This window comes from Varroa destructor, unplaced genomic scaffold, assembly GCF_002443255.2.
Source record: "Varroa destructor unplaced genomic scaffold, Vdes_3.0 BEIS01000003.1, whole genome shotgun sequence".
NCBI classification, from domain to species: Eukaryota; Metazoa; Arthropoda; class Arachnida; order Mesostigmata; family Varroidae; genus Varroa; species Varroa destructor.
The window spans coordinates 33,437,012-33,456,649 of record NW_019211456.1 but is presented as its reverse complement, the minus strand read 5'-3'; the positions used below and the strand labels follow the sequence as shown (position 1 = coordinate 33,456,649).

Sequence of the window (19,638 nt, the reverse complement as noted above, 5' to 3'; positions counted from 1 at the left end):
CTGGATATACTGTTTTCTGTGAATCATTTTAGATGGGGGTTTCCTTTCCGAGCTGGCTTACCTAAAATCTTTGCAATGCGTATGCCAATTTAAGCAGACTTAATACAGAATAAGCTTAGAGACCTTTCCACTAACTGTCTTAGCTAATTATTTGGATTGATTTCAAGCACAGATGCGTAATTCAGACCTTGAATTTCGTTTAGCCAAATACGTTAAAAAGCATGACACTGTCAAACGGTATAAAGGGTTGAGACCAGGCATATCGAATATTTAGTGGATCATCTGAAAATCTATCCTGTAAGCTGCAACATCGCGCCTTTATAATTCTTATCAGTTCATCGGAAGCATGTAAGGACGATATTCAGTACTATCAGCGAATAGGACCACCCAAAAGCTTCAAGGGGATTTACCGAATTATACAACATAGCCAAGTGTGTCGTTTTTGCCCAATTTTGACAGCCGATTTCACGACGACTTCGGCTTACGTCTCGTTCATAAGATATCACAGCTCGCACCAACTCCGTTGATGCGTCTATTCGCCGTCATAAAGGTATTGTGCCCAAGTTCTATTATTAGTAAAAGCTATTTCAAGTCTTAGCAAAGCATTTGAACCGCCAGCCACTGATGAAATTCAAATTTCTTCTTCTTCTTTATTTTTGTTTTTAATTAGACGGCGCTGCTTGCTAGTTTATACGTCGAATACTATCGATTTTTTTTAATAGTTAGCAGAATATGATTTCTGACAACATCTGCCAATTTACAAATGAAATCAATTACAATCTAACTTTAACAGATCTTCGCTCATTTTAACAAACCTACGCGCCCAACACATTCTAACCCGACAAGCATAAGACGCCATAGAATACTGAAAACATTTATCGCTTAATTCCATTATATATCTAGACATCTGTAGTTTAGACTTTACAGAGGAAGTTTTCTTTAACATTTCAGTTTATTTTAATTAAGTGGCATAGTAGTAATAAGAAATTTATCCTTGCTGTGACTTCGAGTTCATCCAACGCAATATGACACATACACTATACAGCTTTCGTAGAAATGATAAGCCAAATGAAATACCTTCCAGCTTAAGTAAAATGAACGAACCGTTAGAATAAAACCACCTCACTGACGGCTAGTAACCTGAAAAGCACTTCTTTCTCCAGACATATATACTGAATGCTCCCTACAACCGAGCGAGAGATGTTACGGTTGCTTGCGATTAACGCCATATCTGTGGTCCGTGAAACCATATTCAGCCACACACATGGCGTAAATGTAAACTGGTGTTCATTCTGTGTGCTGTGAGTAGTGCCATTTACCATGGTTTTCTGATCCTGTTTACCGTATTATCTATGGTAGTTCCAAAGTGCAGCTGTTCACTAACTATTTGAAGAAAGGCGATGTATATGCCGAAACAAGCATTGGTCGCACATGTCCTGATCGATTCCCCGTTAGAAAAACATACATGTTGAGTATAAGCGCGACACAATTAATGGAAGCCCCCAACTAAGCGGCAAAATAGACTACGGTGGCACGAAAATCTACCACGCTAAGCCTATCATTACTTTGGTTGTATTGCTTGTCAATATCGACCTATAATGCGATGGGTAACATTCTATTACATGCTACGTTCTGCTGAAATTGAGCCTGTGCAATACCTATGATAGAGAATGCTTTTGATAAAAATGCTCCCGTCCTGGAGGCTGCCTACTGTTGTATCCTTGGAATCATGAGGGTGGTTCGTAAGTGCTATATATCGAGTTTAACGTGGACAGAATTCACATCAGATACATGAATTCATCAAAAAAAAAGAAAACTGCTTTGCTAAACTAAACTAAAAGTAAATATGAACTTGTCGTTTATAAATTTTAACGCAATTCATCCTTTCAAGAACTGGATATTTCGCGATATTGAGGACTATCTTAATGCTAAAGTGTGAAGTCTTGAAACTCCATTTCTTCGTAACTCAATAGGTTTTCTCGAGTCGGTGCAGAATTCGGTGTGAATGCAGATGTATGCAAACGCAGGTAGCGCTTAGTCGATGAGTGTAATCTTCACTCGATACCGGCTTGAGGACCGTTATTGTTACACACAGATATAATTGTGACGATTTAATTATTTTCGTAAATCCCAGCCAACCGAATATTGGACTTAGACATCTTGGATTGTCTAACGACCATTCCGATTAAAATAGTAAGCACTACAGAATAGCTGTGAAGTAGCTTATGAGAAAGCCTCGCGTTGTGTCTATACGAATGTTTATATGCGAATATATACTTAATACCAAAGGTACACTAACTGTAAAAGCGATTCTATCCAAAGACACTTTACTGCGGACCACTTTGGGTTCATACACAACGCTTAGTCTATGTTCGTGTATCACATACGACTGTTGTGAGCTAACGATAACAAGGAGCCAGGTCTTTTAGTTGTTTTCCTTACCTAGACAACCAATTTTTCCATCCTTCTATTCACCTAACAAATGCTTTCCATGAGCAGTGCTAATGGCATAAATTGCTAAAGAACATTTAGCATAATCATAATATTTGCTCACGCGTGATTGAAATGGAGGTGGGATTACCGATGAACTTATTGATCGATGTAATCATAATTACCGTGGAAAAGATTTTATCTTCGCGTCATCCCTGGAAATACTGAAAGCACTAGGATTTTTTTAGATTGACGGATAAATCCTTCATCTGAATCTGGCCCTTTCCGACTCTTCAAGGGAAAGTTAAGGCGCTTGATCTGGCGGATAAGTCACTGTCTTAAAGGTGAATTGGAATCATCTGGTAGAACGTAACAACTGCACCTATGCATGGAAGCTCTTCAATATTGTATCGGTTACTGGCACAGCGTAAAGTTAAATCCTGTCTTGTGCTGAGTCTGTGAACAAAATCTAAGACTTTCAACATTTTCTATACAGTAACTGAAAATTAGAAAAAGGCAGGTCTGTTCAAGAACCTAAATTACTTTCAAAAAACCTTATATCGAAAACGCAATTACGAATCTACTTGGGATTAGCACATTTAGCATTTCCTCTTTCTTGAGTTTGTGGTATCTTTCCAATAATAATTCAGACGATCTGGCTAGTCTACAGCAGACTAATCTGGTGAACGTTCTTTGATTACTGGATATATATAAAACCGATGCCGGCTCCTTTTAATACATTTGACGTGAAATGTGTCGTTTTTAAGTGCAATACTCTGGAATACAACAACCTTAATTTCGGAGGTGACTAGGGCATCGGACACAAAAATACAGTTAAACGGAAAACTCAGCACTTAGCGCACGTGGTAGCTGGACTGATTGATGTGATAGCTGGTCAATATTGATCGGAACTGTATATGGTTCGTTTAAATATTGTCTTTTTTTTTTGCAAAACGTGAAATTGCGCAGAAATCGTTCGAGCATATTTTTTTGAATAAGGGGATTTGATGATGTAAGCTCGGCGTGTCAATGATCTTGATTCTTCGCTAAGGTCTCTTGTGGATGATTCCACACACAGCTCAGCGTATACTGTGACATTACTAACATGAATCTAATAAATGACTATAAATCTAAATAACGAATCTAGCTAAAGAATAACACTAGGTATGATTAAAATGTTTTAAACTAAAACACATGAAATTGGGTAAATTATCCAATTTAGATTGGTGAATTTAAGAACCATAGAATTCATGCTTCCTTGCTCCTCCACCGCGCACTCTGCCCAATAATCTTTATAATCGACAATGGTGTAATAAGGGAAAAAAACTACTATGAAAATATGTATATACTATCTAATCTTACACGAAATTAGTAGACGGGTACATTCGAACCCTAGATGTAAGAGGTATTACGTAAGAGTTTTTTAATTTGTGAAGTATGTAGGGAGGACAACGGCAATTTGCATTATACAGAGTACTAAGATAATTTATTTTCTTTCGTTTCAGATAAATGGCTCTCTTCATCTAGAAAAGGGCCGTAAGAACCTCTATCACGTCGTCCGCATTAAACCTCAGCTGTCAGGAGAAAATGTCATGGTTACCGTTTATTTGACAATTTCCTGACAACTTACCGCCACGAGTTGCTGCTACTATTACATCTACCTAAAAGTGCGACGACAGAGCACCAATTTGGAAAATCGGAATGCTGTGATTATAGTGACATTGTTGTGTGACAGCCTACGAGGAGCTGAGGTTACATGTGTCTGCCTGCCTGTCGCCTCCCCTTCCCTGCACTTCCACTACCCCTCGCCCCCTAACTTCTTGATTTGGTAAAAAAAAATTGCCATTGATTGTGACAGTATTGATACATCGGGACTATTTATCAGAAACTGCTTCTTTGCCACTGTGAAAGCTTACTGGAAGAGGAGATCTTACCTGGCTTTCGTCGATCAGTGGGAAGGGCTACGAAACACTCTCCGCTACGAAATTAAGCATGGCGTTATTATGTTCGCGACGGTTCTTGCTTTGGGCTATTTCGATAACGATGCTCGTAGCCATTGGTACGTATTGCCTCACGCGTACAATAATTTTCGTATCGCTGTACACACACGCTATGAAATAACATTTGGTTATAGAAGTGGCGTCTTTGTTTCTGATGCTATTTTTTTTTGCAAACCATTTGACACATAGCCAACGTTAATTTTATATATACGATAGCCATCGAAGTATACACTGTCATCCAATATATGGCCTATTGAAACCAAACAATGCAGTTCTTTTTTGTTGTTGATCAAATTCTTAGCGTAAGTATAAACGTCGGTTTTTAGGAAAGTCAGGAAAGTCATCTATTTCTCGATTCATTTTGATGGGACGCAAACGATAAAACTAAGATGTTAGGCAATATGTGAACTTCATAGAATTTTCATTAACACAAATTTACAACGAATATCTACAAGTTGACATTGGATTTATTTGGAACTAAACGAATTTTGATCGTACTTTTTGCTCTGTCCACTTGTGTTACATCGTAGACAAAAAAGGTTTTTTTTTTTTATTTTCTGTCTGTGGAATACATCTGTGGTGCATACCGTGGAATCTTATATTACCTAAAAAGTTACATCTGAAAATCATAATCATTATACCTCATAAACCTAATATATCTTGGAATACTCCTAGCTATAATCCAAACTGCAGTCAAGATATTCCGAGAAAAACGAGTCCACTAGATAGTCCATATTAATCCTTTACCAAAACTGACCCCGGCTATTGTAAGAATCGTTGAATTAGTGACGCGGCATATTTTGCTCAGTGGTATCTCCTGTTGGCAAACGCTGTGATGAAATTTCAGAACACTTCGTATTCTTAGCTTATTATTATTATTATCCTATTATCTTAGATCCTAGCAAACCTTATCAAACTGCCGCATGTAGCAATAATAGTATTTCTGCTGGCTATTTGCCCGCAGCGAACTCGTCTTGTATTTTGTTGCTAGCAAGTATTATGAGGATGAAGTAAATACCTGTTTTTGTTCTGAAAACATTTTCTGTCTGAGACTTTTCTGTCGAAAATGTTTTGTGGCATCGTTCTGTTAATGACACATCCGTGGCCGCTTATCATACATATGATTAAAATCAAAAATGTGAGATCTGTAGTTCGGACGGTCGTCTTCTATCCACATATTTAGAGTGTCTACGGACCATTCATTATTCCCTGTAGTTCGGTAGTTTCTAGAATTCTCTTCAGAATCATTAAGCATTTAGCTGATTTATCGATGTTGTCTCATATCATATTCTGCTTTACTTATCAAATTATAATGTTGTAGCGCACGTTTTACGCTAGCCTTGTATCATGATCTTCATGAAATACTAAAAAATAGATGAAAGGATTTTCCGCGAATGATGCCACTTGGACTGATGCTAATGGATCAAAAAAATCTTTAACGCAACTGCGGTTAAAAAGGGCCTTGTCTACGCTGATATGAATGTTTTATTAGTTAGCTAACGGAACAGATCGATTTTAACTTTTGGAGAAAAACGAAGGAAAGTGCTCCTGTCTCGTGTTTTGCAACTTGATCACTTCGTTCGACATCAAACGTTCTAGAAGTGGAAATTTAAGGATCAGGGAGTTAGTAGGTAGCTGGCCAGGAGGGATTCTATTCAGGGTCAAAAGTGGCATCTAATTGTATGGTTAAAGTTCAAGTAAGATGGCAGTATGTAATGTTATTTATTGAGTTGCTATAAATATAAATCTCAGTTCGTATGTAACCGAAGGCTTACATGATACACGCCCGAGATCGTTTGACTATTGGGATCTGTAGATAAAATTTGATTGAATAATGCGTACCTGTAGTAGATATTTAAAAAGGGTAGATACCCTAGTTATGAACCCCACATTTGAATTTAGGTTCTCAAAGCACGGTATTATTAATCATCCATTGTCATACACTTAATTGTACTCTATATATACATAATCATATATATATGCCCGTATATATCCATATATTATTGTTAATATCTAATATACCTGATCAAGGAGATAACAGTAGTAATAATATATTATATCGATTGAAAACGATACCTAGGATTGCTGAACATGATTGGCTAACTCGAATGGTTTATGGGTGATGGATACTGAGTAATATACAGCCTAATTCCACAGACGACCCCTTTTATTATACAGTATAATTACTATCAATAAAAAGTTATATGCCAATTAACTGCAGCAACGGTCAGCACAATGCGGATCAAATCGAACGTTTAAACGGTTGCGTGTAGTCACATAATAACTGATGATGTCATTGTAACTTTTCGATGGCAGTCTAGGTTCTTTCATCTTTCCTGAAACGTTGCCCAGGCATGACCTATCGGTATATGAATGGAGAATCATTAAGTTACTGCTGCGGCGCCAGTAGCGGCTTCTTTTTCAAAATATGACACCGTCAGGGTCAATTCAGTCAACTAATAGATAATGGATGCTATTGAACTGGTGCAGTATACGTTAGCATTGAACCTCCCCAGTGAAGTTCCCACGCACTAATCTTATCGAAATTTACTAGGCGGATTATATTTTGTCACTAACTATTAAAAGATTCTAAGTAAAATTCAATCTCTGAAGGCTTCGTAACTATTCGATGCTAGAGAGGTCGTCTAGATATTTGTAAAAATATACATAAATGTATATTTTTATAAATAGCAAATAATTTCCACTTGAGCAATTTAATTGAGGTAATTGAAGTGGCGAATCGCCATTAACTAAGACCTAACTAAACCTGAGCATCTGCACTTCAGTTAGCGAACACGCCCCCCTCATACGTAAATGGAATTCTTACAGTGTGTGTCAAACTATATATTTATATGGTAATGTTGGATTGTATGGAATTTTCATCGCCCTAAAGGAAACTCTATTGTTAATGTACTACATTCATAATCTTTCAGCAACCGCCATTGCTTCTTTGACTCTAACTGGAGCCTTCTCAAAATCCATCGATGACCCTATACCGCAACAGGTTCGTTAGTAAACAGTTTCACTCATAACTAATAAAATTGCATTGGGTTATAATAACAGTAGTAATTGTGAACGTTACTATCAGTATACACGACGTACATGTGCACATTAAGTGAAATCAACCCGAGTTCTTTACCTTCTTGTTGACAATTCTGGCAAAATGGCTTTATGGTACATGAGTGTTGACAAGAGACTTATCACAGGTCGAAGTAGTGGAGAATGTAGTGGAGAAATGAAATAACAGCGCTCCGGCTACAAGAAGTAAAACGTGTTTACCCTTAATCATACATACAGTGAAAGTTTTTTTTCAAATAGTTCATTATCCAAGATAATAACAAAAAAAAAAGTTGAAAGAAAACTTCGGAACTTTTTACGTTTTCCTTATTAAAGTACTAGTGAAAATTGATAGTCCTCATTGACGTGTTGGGGGTTGATACATGAACCGTAATCACTGGGTTGTTTGATATATTTGTTGTTTAATCCAAAGCTATATTGGAACAGGCTGTACTCACTGAGAATTGACTTTATCCATATATTTCCTGACTATGCATTAATTCTATAAGACAAACGTTTAGCGCTTTCATTCGTTGGTTTAGCCAACTCGTTTAACTGTGCAAGCTAAATTAAATCCATTGAGCTATTATTAGACCACTAGGTTTCAACGTTGTCCTACTATTTTGTCGTCTGCAGGTAAATCGCGACCCCGAAGGGTATACACTCGAGCATGTGACCATTCTACATCGACATGGATTGCGAGCGCCAGCTCAACTTTCCAATTGGAGCACTGCTGATGACTATCCTATGGGTGAGCAAATCTCTATCTTTTTATAGCAGTTTATTGGGTCGAATAGAGTGAATAACATAAGCTTATATAATTCAATAAATTCAAATTATGCAACATACTTGCGAAATGCGATAGAGACCACCACACTGGGATATCCTCACATTTTCAATGATAAAACGGGCTTGCCAGAGTATTCGTAGCAGTTTTGGCTATCTTCGTAGCTGTATAATGTACCTGAGAAAAGAATTAAAGCTTCAAGCTTTTTAGCATGTCTAAGGCCATTTCTACTGTCGTCATGCAATGGCCCGACAGGTGACAGACTTTACCTAGCACACAGAGCCACCTTTATCACATAATAAGAGATACATATTTTGCTCTCATTTAAAACAGGAATCGGCTTTTTAACGAAAAAGGGAAAGCAAGGTTCTGCTTTTGTTGGACGCGTATTTCGCCGTTTTTACCGGGATTTTCTTACATATTCTCCCCACGAGGTCTGGGCTCGTAGCTCGACCTATAAACGATGCTTCGAAACCGAGCACATCCTTCTTGGTTAGTATCAGAAAGAAACTCGAGTATTTGCTCTTTTCATTTGAATACGCACGGCTACTCTGACCAATGACAGTGGATACTTCTCGTATAATTTGAAAACGGTGGTCACAGTCTCCGCAGTCTAGCTAACCATAAAGAAGGCTCCAAAGCTAAAATGTATTTTCAGTCAAATTAAAAACAGCAATTTGGTATATCTAACCGAATTGATTTCTCAAAAATCAGGTACAATGTACCCGCCACATGGAGATTGGGACTTCGGTTTTCCTGTTCAGCCGATAGCTATAATAATGGTACCCCAGGGAAATGACGTGCTCATCGAATCCTGTAAAGCGGAAGTCCTTCCCGACTTTAAGAAAGTATCAAATCGCTCACATTTGTCTCAACAGAACAACAATTATTTCTGCACTGCCTTATTAATTTTGCAGACATTGATTACCTGATCACAGCTTCAAAAATCAAAACTCACAGATTGAAGATTATTTGCACACATACGGGAAGATTTTTTGTCAAATCTTCCCGTATGTGTGCTTTTGAACTATGATTCACATATTTCGAACATATATTCGGAGAAACTTCATAGGGAGCAAGGTTAACTTTAATCTATTGTTATATGAAAACGTGAATGCTCAATATTGCAGGCACATCCATGATGAAACAGATGAAGCGCTTGTGAAGGACGGGTTTGCTTCAGCTGGCGGTAAGCAGCAAAAGCTTGCTTTAGAAGCAAAATAATCAAATTCATTAATCGTAGACTTACAGAAGCTACCTTGGATGTTAAATATTGAAAAAATTAATGCAACGATACGATCCTCTCGTTGTTTTGCTTCCATCAAGTTTATGAGCTTTAAAGAAGCGAACCGCAAAATTGTTAAAAGGCCTACTGATCGAGTCCCATGGGCTGTTGTATAGTGTATGAAACATTAGAACTTAACATTGCCTAAACGCCTCTATAGGTACGCTTTTAAAAGAATTTCTCAAACCTTTTTAAGCTCGAACTTTAATGCATATAAGAAACCTTATTGGTGCGTAGTGAAGACGTAAATTACACACCAACCCGTATACTTATTCGAAGATGTTTCTAAATTAGAATGATGCAAACCAGTATATCTACTTTTATATTTCTCCAGATTTCATGGCTTGGATTAGTGAAGTTTCTGGGTACTCTTCTAATAATTCTTCATTTTACGAGCCTATTATCGATGCACTGTATGCCCAGAAATACAATGAACTTCCCATTCCTAAATGGGCGGAATCGAAGTGGAGTTCTATGGACTGGGCCATGCGCAGGTGTGTAGAATACTGAACCTTTTCAAGATTTAAGACGATCACAAAACAAAGGGTCCTCACTAATATGGGACCGACATGTTTCATAAAATCTACCTCATCTCTCAAATGTATGTTGCTATTATAGTCACGAGCATAATCATGTTATTTGTAGACCAAATCCCCATTTTGGATACCATTACCTTACCTAGATGTCGGTCAAGTGCTTTGAACAGAAACGCAAGCCGATGTAGACATGGATATATTGTATTAGATGTTGTTTTTATGTTATGCATTGTATAATAGTATGTAGACTAATTTGTAATGAACTAGATGTGTATGTTTCGGCGTAAATTTGTAGGTTGAGCTACGATTACTGGATTAATTTCATTCCTTACTACGGGCAATACATGGGCAAGACGGTGAGTTAAATTATATCTACCCTGAAGCTTTGTAGGTAAAGTTTGTTTAATTCATGTTGTTCGCGTCTGATTTGCAGACTTACTTATACAGTTTAGTTTTTGCGCTCCCTATATAAAAGTTATGAGTTTTTCATAAGTGCGGACTATTTCATTGATCAAAAAAGCGTCTTATCTGACATTGGCGTATGATTGAGTATGTTCCGATTTAGATTGCTGAGCGTATGACGGCGGCAGCGAACAAGTCGATCAACGAACGTCTTTCGATTATGTCTTACCATGATACAACTATTCAGGTGAATATTAATATCGTACGATATTGTGCGTCTTGTGCGTGCTTCGCCATGTTCGAATGGCTTTCGATATTATTTATTATAGATAAAAGTGTCGCTGCCAGTAATGGTACGACTTCTTATTTCGAAAAATTAAACTGTATAGACAAGACGGACATGCTGATGCTACGAAACATTTTTACTGTATTTAGAATCAATTCTTTTTACTATCGCATTGCTGCTATATCCCCTTTAGAGGTATGGTAAAGAAATAATTACGTTCTTATTCGCTTCAATTAAGTAGTCTGTGTAACATCAATTAATTCTTCTTATTTTAGATAATCTGTGTGTCAGAGTAAGGTCTAGGTTTTCTCTAATTTCCTTTCTAGTTTGATTGAAAATCTGAGAAGATTGGCTTTTAGCACAGATGATTAGATGTTCAACATCAAGATAATTTGGTGTGCAATAGCCTAATGTCATATTTGAAATTGCATGTTTCTGTTAATTCAGGCTCTGATGAGTGCTTTGCAACTTGAATATGTGCGCCTGTACCCATCTTTTCTTGGAGCGTTGCACTTCCAGCTCTACAAACGGAAGTCAGATGGTTTGTATACCATATAAACATTTTTTTCTTAGGCTAGGTCTAAGCTTCAAGCCACCAGGTCGTTATAGTCGAGTACGAATTAAGTCAGCAGGCTCGCAGCGCGTCACCTACTAAAAACTAGGAAAAGCTGTCAATCTTTGAGCTTTAAAAAATTAGGCCAAATTTCCCCCGTTCGTTTTCCGGTTCATTGATCAAAAAAAGGACAGTATGCCGGTTGAAGTATGTTTTGCAGAGAAAACAGTTCCCTTCTCTGTAGCGGATACGTCGAAGAGATCTTAGTCATTAGAACTTGTCTTCCTTCGGCTGTCTTTTTCGACCGCGCGAACGCACTAACTATTATAGCATGATGCACAACAAGTTCGAACGTCGGAGTCTCTTTTTTCTTGGATGATTTAATTCGTTTCGTGGATATCCTGAAAGGAGATCTGAAGATGCAACTCTTTAGGGTAAAGGTAACGACGGAGGCCGCTTTATTTGTCCACATGGAGGTTCGGCGTAAGCAATGTTCATCACCCACTAAATATTTATTACGCCTCGTTTTTTTCCACCAGCAACAAAGCTGACGAAGGCGTTTCTCCCACCTGACTTAAACATCAGTTAAATGATAAATAAAAATAAAATATACATTACTATATCATAGTGTATATTGATTTGGACCATGATATATGGCCAGGTTTGCGTTATGAGAGAGTGGTCCGAGCGGGTCTGAACCAGGACTTTACCGGACAACCTAAACAACTTTTAGAGCAGAGGCATCGAACTCCGCTTTCGAAGATTTGCTTTCGCTAGGCACTGGCGCATATTTGTTTCTTCACATGTCCCTTAATGACAACTCCTTACGAATTAGTGTGAATGTCCGTTTTGTCGCCTGAAAGAATATGTGCGACGTGTGCAAAAAGCAGGTAGCCATTACGGTCTATCATGAGCGCATAGTTCAGGACTGCCTGCAGTCGAGTATATCCCATGTGCGAAGGAACCACAGGGCCTGAAGATGCATCCTCGAAGGCAATGTCCCGCTTGGACAACCTGATTCTAATATTTTTCCACCCGAGAAAACTCCTATGGGGCACAGAATGACGCTATGGCTGACACTTTGACTCCTCAACATATAACTCACTGAACCCATTCCTCTCGATGTGCTGTATTGAATGGGAAGCACATCGAGCTAGGGGCGTGCACCGACATACACAGACCGCACACCTGCCAAGCCGTTTTGCCTTCAAGCTATATGGAGTCATGGCTAACTTATTGGAAGAAGTTCATCAGTAAATGCTAACAACTAAAAACGTGCGGGACTATTTTATAACAATACAATGTTTCTCATTGGGCGTAGAAGATGGAAGTACAATGTTTGCTTTGAATGCTTTGCCAAACTAAGTAAGCATACGCACACGTAGAGCACACACGGGATGTTTTTTTTTATTCTGGCCCTCCTACACAAGCTTAAAATATTGTAACGCTCAAAATATACTTGCCAACGTGTACTACTTTTATTCTATTTTATAAAGCAGTTAAATAAAATGGTAACTAAAATAGAAATATCTTTATCAGAATCTTGCTAGAGACAGACGTGTTATCCTTTTCTATGATTAACATTTTTGTACCATCTCTCAGGGGAACGCTTCGTCCGCACCATGTATCACCAAGGCTTCACCACTGAGGGCGAATACCGTAAAGCCGATGAGCTTAAGCTACCGGACTGCTCGTTTCCAGATTGTCCAGTTGGCAAATTTGTTGAACTTATAGGTAATATTTATCCAAACACCAGTCGTGAGATGTGCAGTCCTGTCAATAGAAAAGCTCTCCTGTAAGAATCAGTTTTCTGCAGATTTAACTAAAGTAAGATAGTCCTAAAACTTAGATAACACTGATGCGATGTTTGCATCAACAGCTAGCGGCATATTGTCTTGGGTGGACGAACTCCAGGCGCCAGCTCAAATAAACAGGAACAAAAAGCAAAAAGGTTTTTGCTATAACCAGAAACAAAATAGATATTGCGGTAATCTGTGAGGACACTTAGCAAAAACGAATAAGCACAAACTTTTATCGTGTACAAAAATAACTTATTTCATCAGCACATATTGTGCTCATAGTTTTTGTCGCTACCTTTGCTAAGGTTGGCTATTTAAGCTAACTAAAATGTAATTATTTTTCCATCAAAAACAATATACAATATATTATTTTTGTTATATAGTACATATAATTTAACATTACAGTCAATTACTCGAATAGTTAGAGAAATTTTTGACGAGCTAAGCAATAATGGAGTACTTATTTCTATAGCTAAAAATAGGTATTTCAGTGTGAAATGACCGATAGCGGCCGTTTCGCCTATGCAATAATACGATGGAAATTCGTTTTGAAGTGGTGTTCAATCGTTTTTTAGTGAATTTCTGATAAGTACCAATTGGAAATTTGGAGCCGATGGTTTAGCGTATAATCTGGTAAGACACATCTTCTTAAACTGATTATTGGAGAGAAATGTCGAAATCATTACTTTCATAAGTTACCAGTTTCCTGGAACTAATCAACAGGTTTTTACAAACTGAGCTGAAGTAACTGAATTGTCACGTGACCACATTAGGAGAATGTATTAAAACCAAACATTGTTAATAAAGTAAATTTCTACACAATTATAGGTAAAATCTAGCAGTTATATTTAAAATTAATAGAGATGCATAGCATGTAGCCTGATGTGTGATTGTACTTATGCATCACTCGTTACACATGTAATATGTGTTATATCATTGTTTGAACGTTTAGTCGATAAATCATGATTTATAGGAAAAAAAAATAGGAAAAAAATAGGAACTGAAGGCCACTTTGTTAATATGTCCAATTACAGAACTTTGAACTTATTGAGTTTTTTGACAACAACAAGAGCCAATAAGGCCTTTTTTCTGTAGCGTGCAATTTGGTGGTCATAGCAAGGAATAAGCATTTAAAACGTGCAAAAGAAAAATCATCAGAGGTTAAAACTCGGGGCGCTACTGCTATGGCAAAATGTTATTCTGTATCGTGTATATACGGTAATACAGGAGTTAATGTACGAGTTTCGCGCGGCCGATCCGGGTATGGCGATCAAAACGACCTAAAGAAGGACTCGTTGCGTACAGAACTGCGTCATGCTTGTTTAGTAATGAAGAATGTTCCTATGCCCCACTAATTAATAAAATCCAGATGAAATCTCCTTCGTTTACCGGTTTCATCTTAACAGAATACGTTTCCTAGTAGTCAGTTCTAACGTATCAGTACTGCCATAATCGATGATAACTTTTCTTCAAATATATAGGTTAGAAGGTAACACTGCAGCATGAAAGCAATAAGAATTATCAAGTGTAATGTAGCAAGTGTAATGGTTCCAACGTACTTTTTAATTCCGTGTACGAGCAAAGTGTTTCACGAAATTGTGGGTGCATCTTTACGTAAAGTCACTATTCTTTTGCTTCCACTATAACTTCATGAACCATTATAGTCAAAGTATGCGATAAAAAAACCAATTCCCGTTGCTTAGAAGTTCACTAATACAATTAGGATGATCTATTTAATTACGTATTTCCTGGTTTACTCACTACAAGGATCTTTAAATAATACCTTATATTATTTGACGGCTAGATGTTTCGCAGATACTTACGATAGTAATATTGCGAAGCTCAGTGCATTTTCTCTCTATACCCAGAAACACAGGTCATACTATCGCCATATTTTCGCAGATGAAACAATGAACTGTCACTAAAGTAAAAACAGCATTTCGCTGGAGGTCTTTTTTACTATAAAGATCATATATGGACTTCCGGAAAGGTGTATTATTAGCCTATTGTACAAGATCAATAACTTATGTATGATTGGGTCGTTCTAGCACTTCAAGGGTCCTATAATGGAGATGACAAACCGAAGTGGCTGAGTGTTTAACACATCACGGAGCACTAAGGCATAACGTGAGTACTTGAATAGCGGGAATTGGTTGGAACATATATGGGACCGACATTGACCTAATGCTTTGTCTTTTTTCAGCAGCCAATAAACAGCTGCTCGCAGAAGCAGTACACTAAGTTATAAGGTCAACTCTAAAGAACTTTGCTGGATAAAATAACTGTGGCAATGACATAAGTCTGAGTAAGTAATGCTCCCTAGTTACTTGCTGCGTGTGGCGAGGGATGGATACGTGGCTTTTGAAGATTGATTCGAAAATAGGTTTTCCTTTCATCTAAACGGCTCTAAAATTTAAAGCAGCGGAAAAGAAAAATGGATAATTGCTCAACAAAGACCGAAAAAAAAACCATTTACCACATATTTAAGTCATTTACCAACAAATTTAAGACAGTCATACGACGCAATAGAGATTTAGATAGAATGTACAGTTTGTATTTGGGCCAGCGTGGTAACATTCACGGGAGGACACCCAAAATGTTATGCATCGAGCCTGAAGGCAATTGTTATTCGATAGGACCGTCTAAAGTGAATCAGATGGAATGAGTTTCTACTCAATCCAGACCATGGCTCATTTGGAGACACGTGTTAGCCTGAAGCTAGTATTTATTACCAAGCACCGCACGGCGACACGCGAACCGTGAATTCATACGCCACCGACTAACTGTCATGGTATATGTAACCTAGATTCTGTTTCAACTTGCCGACAGGTATCTGAAACAAGGATTGATGAGGGAGCGTGAAGGATTTAATAGCTGTATTTTATTACACATGCATATGAACCGGACAACTGCCAGGCCGATAGGCAGAAAATAAGTGATAAGTCCAGAATGCAAAAAACCTGAGTGTATCATAGGTAATTCATTATGCTGACGATAAATTTGGTTCGGTAGATCGATTCCATGAAACCATACTGTGTGACTATGTTGCATTCGACCAGCGGTTTCGGTATTGGCGACCACATGGTGTAATGATCGCTTAACTGTAATTTTTTATTTCGAAGATTTAAAGTAAAAATGACATGATAAAAAAAAAGAAGAGTGGGTTCTACAAGAAAATCAAGTGGTCAAAGAGGTTGGCAGCCTACTGAATGTCAGAACATTATCACTCTTTCACCGACTCTTACTGGTAAACTTTTGACTCTCGAGTACAAAAAATGAACGGAAAACATCTTCCTGAAAACAATAAAATTAGGGTTCATTATTGAACCGCTAAACCCAACAGTAGACACAGCGGAATATTCTAGGAATTCCTCTTCGTCAGACGTTCAACACAGAAGATCGTTCTCAGTATGAACTGTGAGTTTATGAAATTAATATTCAATAGAACCTTCGTGGAAGCGCTTTTCAAAAATATTTAGTAATAAAAATACAAATCTAGTGGTGTTTGTTGTTGTTGAAATGGCTAGCTATTGTAGGGTAAGAATATAGAAGGATCATTTACCTTCAATACCATTTTAAGCTAGTTAATTTCCTATTAAAATGTATCGCTGCATTGCACTTATTGGTTTTGTTTGAATGGTAACAACCCGAAAACAGTCAACTTTTTCACATACTTCTATTTAACCTGAAAAACAAGGAAGTCTGAAGAGTCTTTTACAGCACATCTTAAAAAAGTATCAGGAAGACAATGGTAATAAGAGTCACTATTCAAAATTCTCGAGAGCTATGAGTGGATACCACAGTCAAACCTTATTAATCTGAAGTCGCGTCAATTGCCACTCATGGTATCCGAATCATTAGATCTAATGATTATAGATACTGCGTTTCTAATATCGGCTTTCTATAGTCGTGCTCCAACATCAAATCGCTCAATGTATCCATTAGTTGATACTTCGTTGCACGTTGAAGATATCTGCAAAACGTTTGAACTACACAAAGCAAAATGATATTACATGAATTTTCATGGGGAGACGCAAGTTAGAAAAAAATGGATTGGATCATTTGTTCTTTAACTGACATCCATTGATTAATGATAATTCGGAACTCCTTAATAGAAACAATTGTCACATCCAGGTCTGCATTATACGGACTTCGATATTTAGTGGTTTAAGGAGCACGGACATACCATATACGAAATCGCAAGCGCATCCAAAATATTGTAAAGCTAAATTTTCTAGATATTATTTTAGGCGATGTAGTCGAATCAGCTCAGTCAATCAATCAGCCTCGCTAGCTCCAGTGTCTAAACGAAGTCAAAGCTTTCCCGGTGTGAACAAGCGCAAATATATGTATCTACTGTATTTCATTAGGTATTGAGTAAGCTGACTCGCTGGCTGGATGAAGATTCGTAAAATAACGTCTCATTTGTTGAGTCTGCTAGTAGAAGCAAAGTAGCCATGAACTCGGGAGAAGTTAAACCTCGTTAACGAAAGCCTAGTTTACCGCCACTATTCTCATTGATGAAAATGGCCGACCCGTTTCGAAGCTAGTCAATACTTCATTAGCAGTCGTTCACTAATACCTGTAATATCACAATGAAGGATCTACAGAGAACAAGCAGTGAAAAGGTTAACGACAATAAATCGCAAAAATCCTTATTGAAGCCTAATGATAGATAAGCATCTCGTTCTTCGCTATGACCATTGCATGGCTAACGTTTACTGAGGTATGCTAACATACTGAGGTGAATGTTGCATTTGCACTATGCTTTGCTAAAAATTCTATTAACACATATTATCAAACCAGTGGGCTTCGATAATTACTCGTTTCAGAAATTTTCTGCTTATTATCTTCGTTAAACTCATAGAAAATCTTCACACAGATCACGTTAAACATAAAAACCGATAACAACACAAGCGTCTCTAGGTTTTGATAGTTGATGATTGTAGAAAGGCGAAAAAGCTTGAAGAATTAGAGGTTTGTGATGACTCTACACATCGAAATGTCGTTTGGTGCAAACTTCGAGTGAATCAGTGCGAATAAATATAAAAATAGTGAGTGGACGCGTGTTTTAACTAAACGGCAAAATAACAAATACAATTGATGAGGCTTTTTTACAAGAATCCGGCTCTTGCTGTGTTTTTCAACTTCAATACTTATACCGGCCGATGCGATAAGCAGTAAATTAGAAGTTAAATTTCACAGAGCGAAGCTCAAACTAATCTTTTGATCGTTTTTTTCTGTCCTGTTATATGTCATCAATGTTGGAATTTACTCAATTAACATAACATTTAACATACAAAACAGGATTAACAGATATCCACAACATGTACGAACAAAGTACTACAGATAGCCACTTCCATGTACGTATATAGTTACCCAATATCAGGACTAGTTTTATTATGGGGGAACTCTGGAGGATTTTAATAATAGTGAATAGATAGGCATTCCATAGAGGTTAACTAGTTATTGGGTTCCCTCAACTAGGCAGTATCGAATATTAAGAAAACTAGTAAAGCAAATCAGTTTGCTTCTTTCTCCTACCATAGACGGTCGTGCTTGTAGCCTTTCGACCATTGAGGAAGAATGGGACAAGACGCTTGTGATATGAATGATATAAAAGCCGAAGGTCAGCGAGAGCAAAGTAGACTTCAAACCGTTTTGGAGAAACAACACCAGTAAACTTTTAATACCATGACGAATCGTAGACACATTGTTGCATGAACAGCTGTTATATAGGAATGCTTTCTACGTCATAACTTATCACTGTGGGTGCGCTGTTCGATTCAATAAAAAGTTCGCATTAGCTACCCGGGCAGTTTTCTGCTGTTAGAAGGTCAGAGAAAAACATATAGCGACCTACCCAAAAGCATGTTCAACGCTGACTCTAATAATTGCCTCCTATATTATCTACGTGCCGTCCATTTTACGCTGCTTCAGGAATCGTCTCGTTTAGTTTCTGCCTGCAACCACCGGAAGCGGGCCGCATCTGTTAGGCTACGCCATGTCCCTATCATCAGTGATGCATAAGTGAATAATTTGTTTATCTTTTTTAGCTTTCAGCTTCTGCCTAGGTTTGAACGTACCGATCAAACTGAAAACCTAACCAATCGGTATCATAACAACTCGCCATGCTGTAAATAGCAATTTCTGAACTCACTGAACCATTTACACGTCTGGGCCCTTTTATACAAGCGCGACTAGAATTTTTGTTTATTCAGTCTTGATTTATAAGTGAAATACCTATTACATCATTATACATTGGTTTAAAACATTATGTACGAGTCAGTGTTGAACTGTGAAAAGGCTACAGAGGTTCTCAAATGTACTACCTCTCTAGCGCCGATGAAAGATCTCTTTTCTTTTTTTGAAAGATGAAAGAGTTACTGACATATTTGGTGACAGTTTCGAGTTGCGCTTGGCGCGCCGTAATGACAGACGCCCCTTTAGATAGTTTGCTATAGGCCAAGTTGAGGATATTTTGAAAAATTAACATTGTTGAT

At 37.6% G+C, this 19,638-nt stretch overlaps 1 protein-coding gene and 2 long non-coding RNA genes across 8 annotated transcripts; 1 reads left to right on the top strand and 2 right to left on the bottom strand.

Moving 5' to 3' along the window:
• The first annotated feature begins 135 nt into the window (after nucleotides 1–135).
• Nucleotides 136–18,193, top strand: LOC111246241 (prostatic acid phosphatase-like). 6 transcript variants are annotated; one of them, XR_015325384.1, is made up of 15 exons: nucleotides 136–550; nucleotides 3,936–4,489; nucleotides 7,364–7,434; nucleotides 8,124–8,238; nucleotides 8,608–8,766; nucleotides 8,989–9,119; nucleotides 9,406–9,463; nucleotides 9,894–10,053; nucleotides 10,391–10,451; nucleotides 10,661–10,744; nucleotides 11,231–11,324; nucleotides 12,939–13,070; nucleotides 15,184–15,262; nucleotides 15,342–15,440; nucleotides 15,965–18,193. XR_015325384.1 is itself a non-coding variant. In XM_086985752.1 (14 exons), exons 2-13 carry the CDS (start codon nucleotides 4,423–4,425, stop codon nucleotides 15,234–15,236), a joined length of 1,185 nt encoding a protein of 394 aa, XP_086841878.1. In that variant the 5' UTR covers nucleotides 136–550; nucleotides 3,936–4,422; the 3' UTR covers nucleotides 15,237–15,262; nucleotides 15,965–18,193. The 6 variants fall into 6 exon arrangements, 4 of the variants coding, with proteins under 4 accessions (XP_086841878.1, XP_086841875.1, XP_086841876.1 ...); XR_015325385.1 differs by having other exon boundaries at nucleotides 15,339–15,440; XM_086985752.1 differs by lacking the exon at nucleotides 15,342–15,440.
• On the bottom strand, nucleotides 4,880–8,107 carry LOC147756850 (uncharacterized). The gene is made up of 2 exons (XR_015325386.1): nucleotides 7,946–8,107; nucleotides 4,880–7,685 (listed from the first exon to the last, which is right to left on the bottom strand). It is a non-coding gene; the product is annotated as an uncharacterized LOC147756850 (long non-coding RNA).
• On the bottom strand, nucleotides 12,719–18,882 carry LOC111246249 (uncharacterized). Its single transcript, XR_002671606.2, has 4 exons — nucleotides 18,680–18,882; nucleotides 17,718–17,739; nucleotides 16,945–17,124; nucleotides 12,719–16,429 (listed from the first exon to the last, which is right to left on the bottom strand). It is a non-coding gene; the product is annotated as an uncharacterized LOC111246249 (long non-coding RNA).
• Nucleotides 18,883–19,638: the final 756 nt, after the last annotated feature.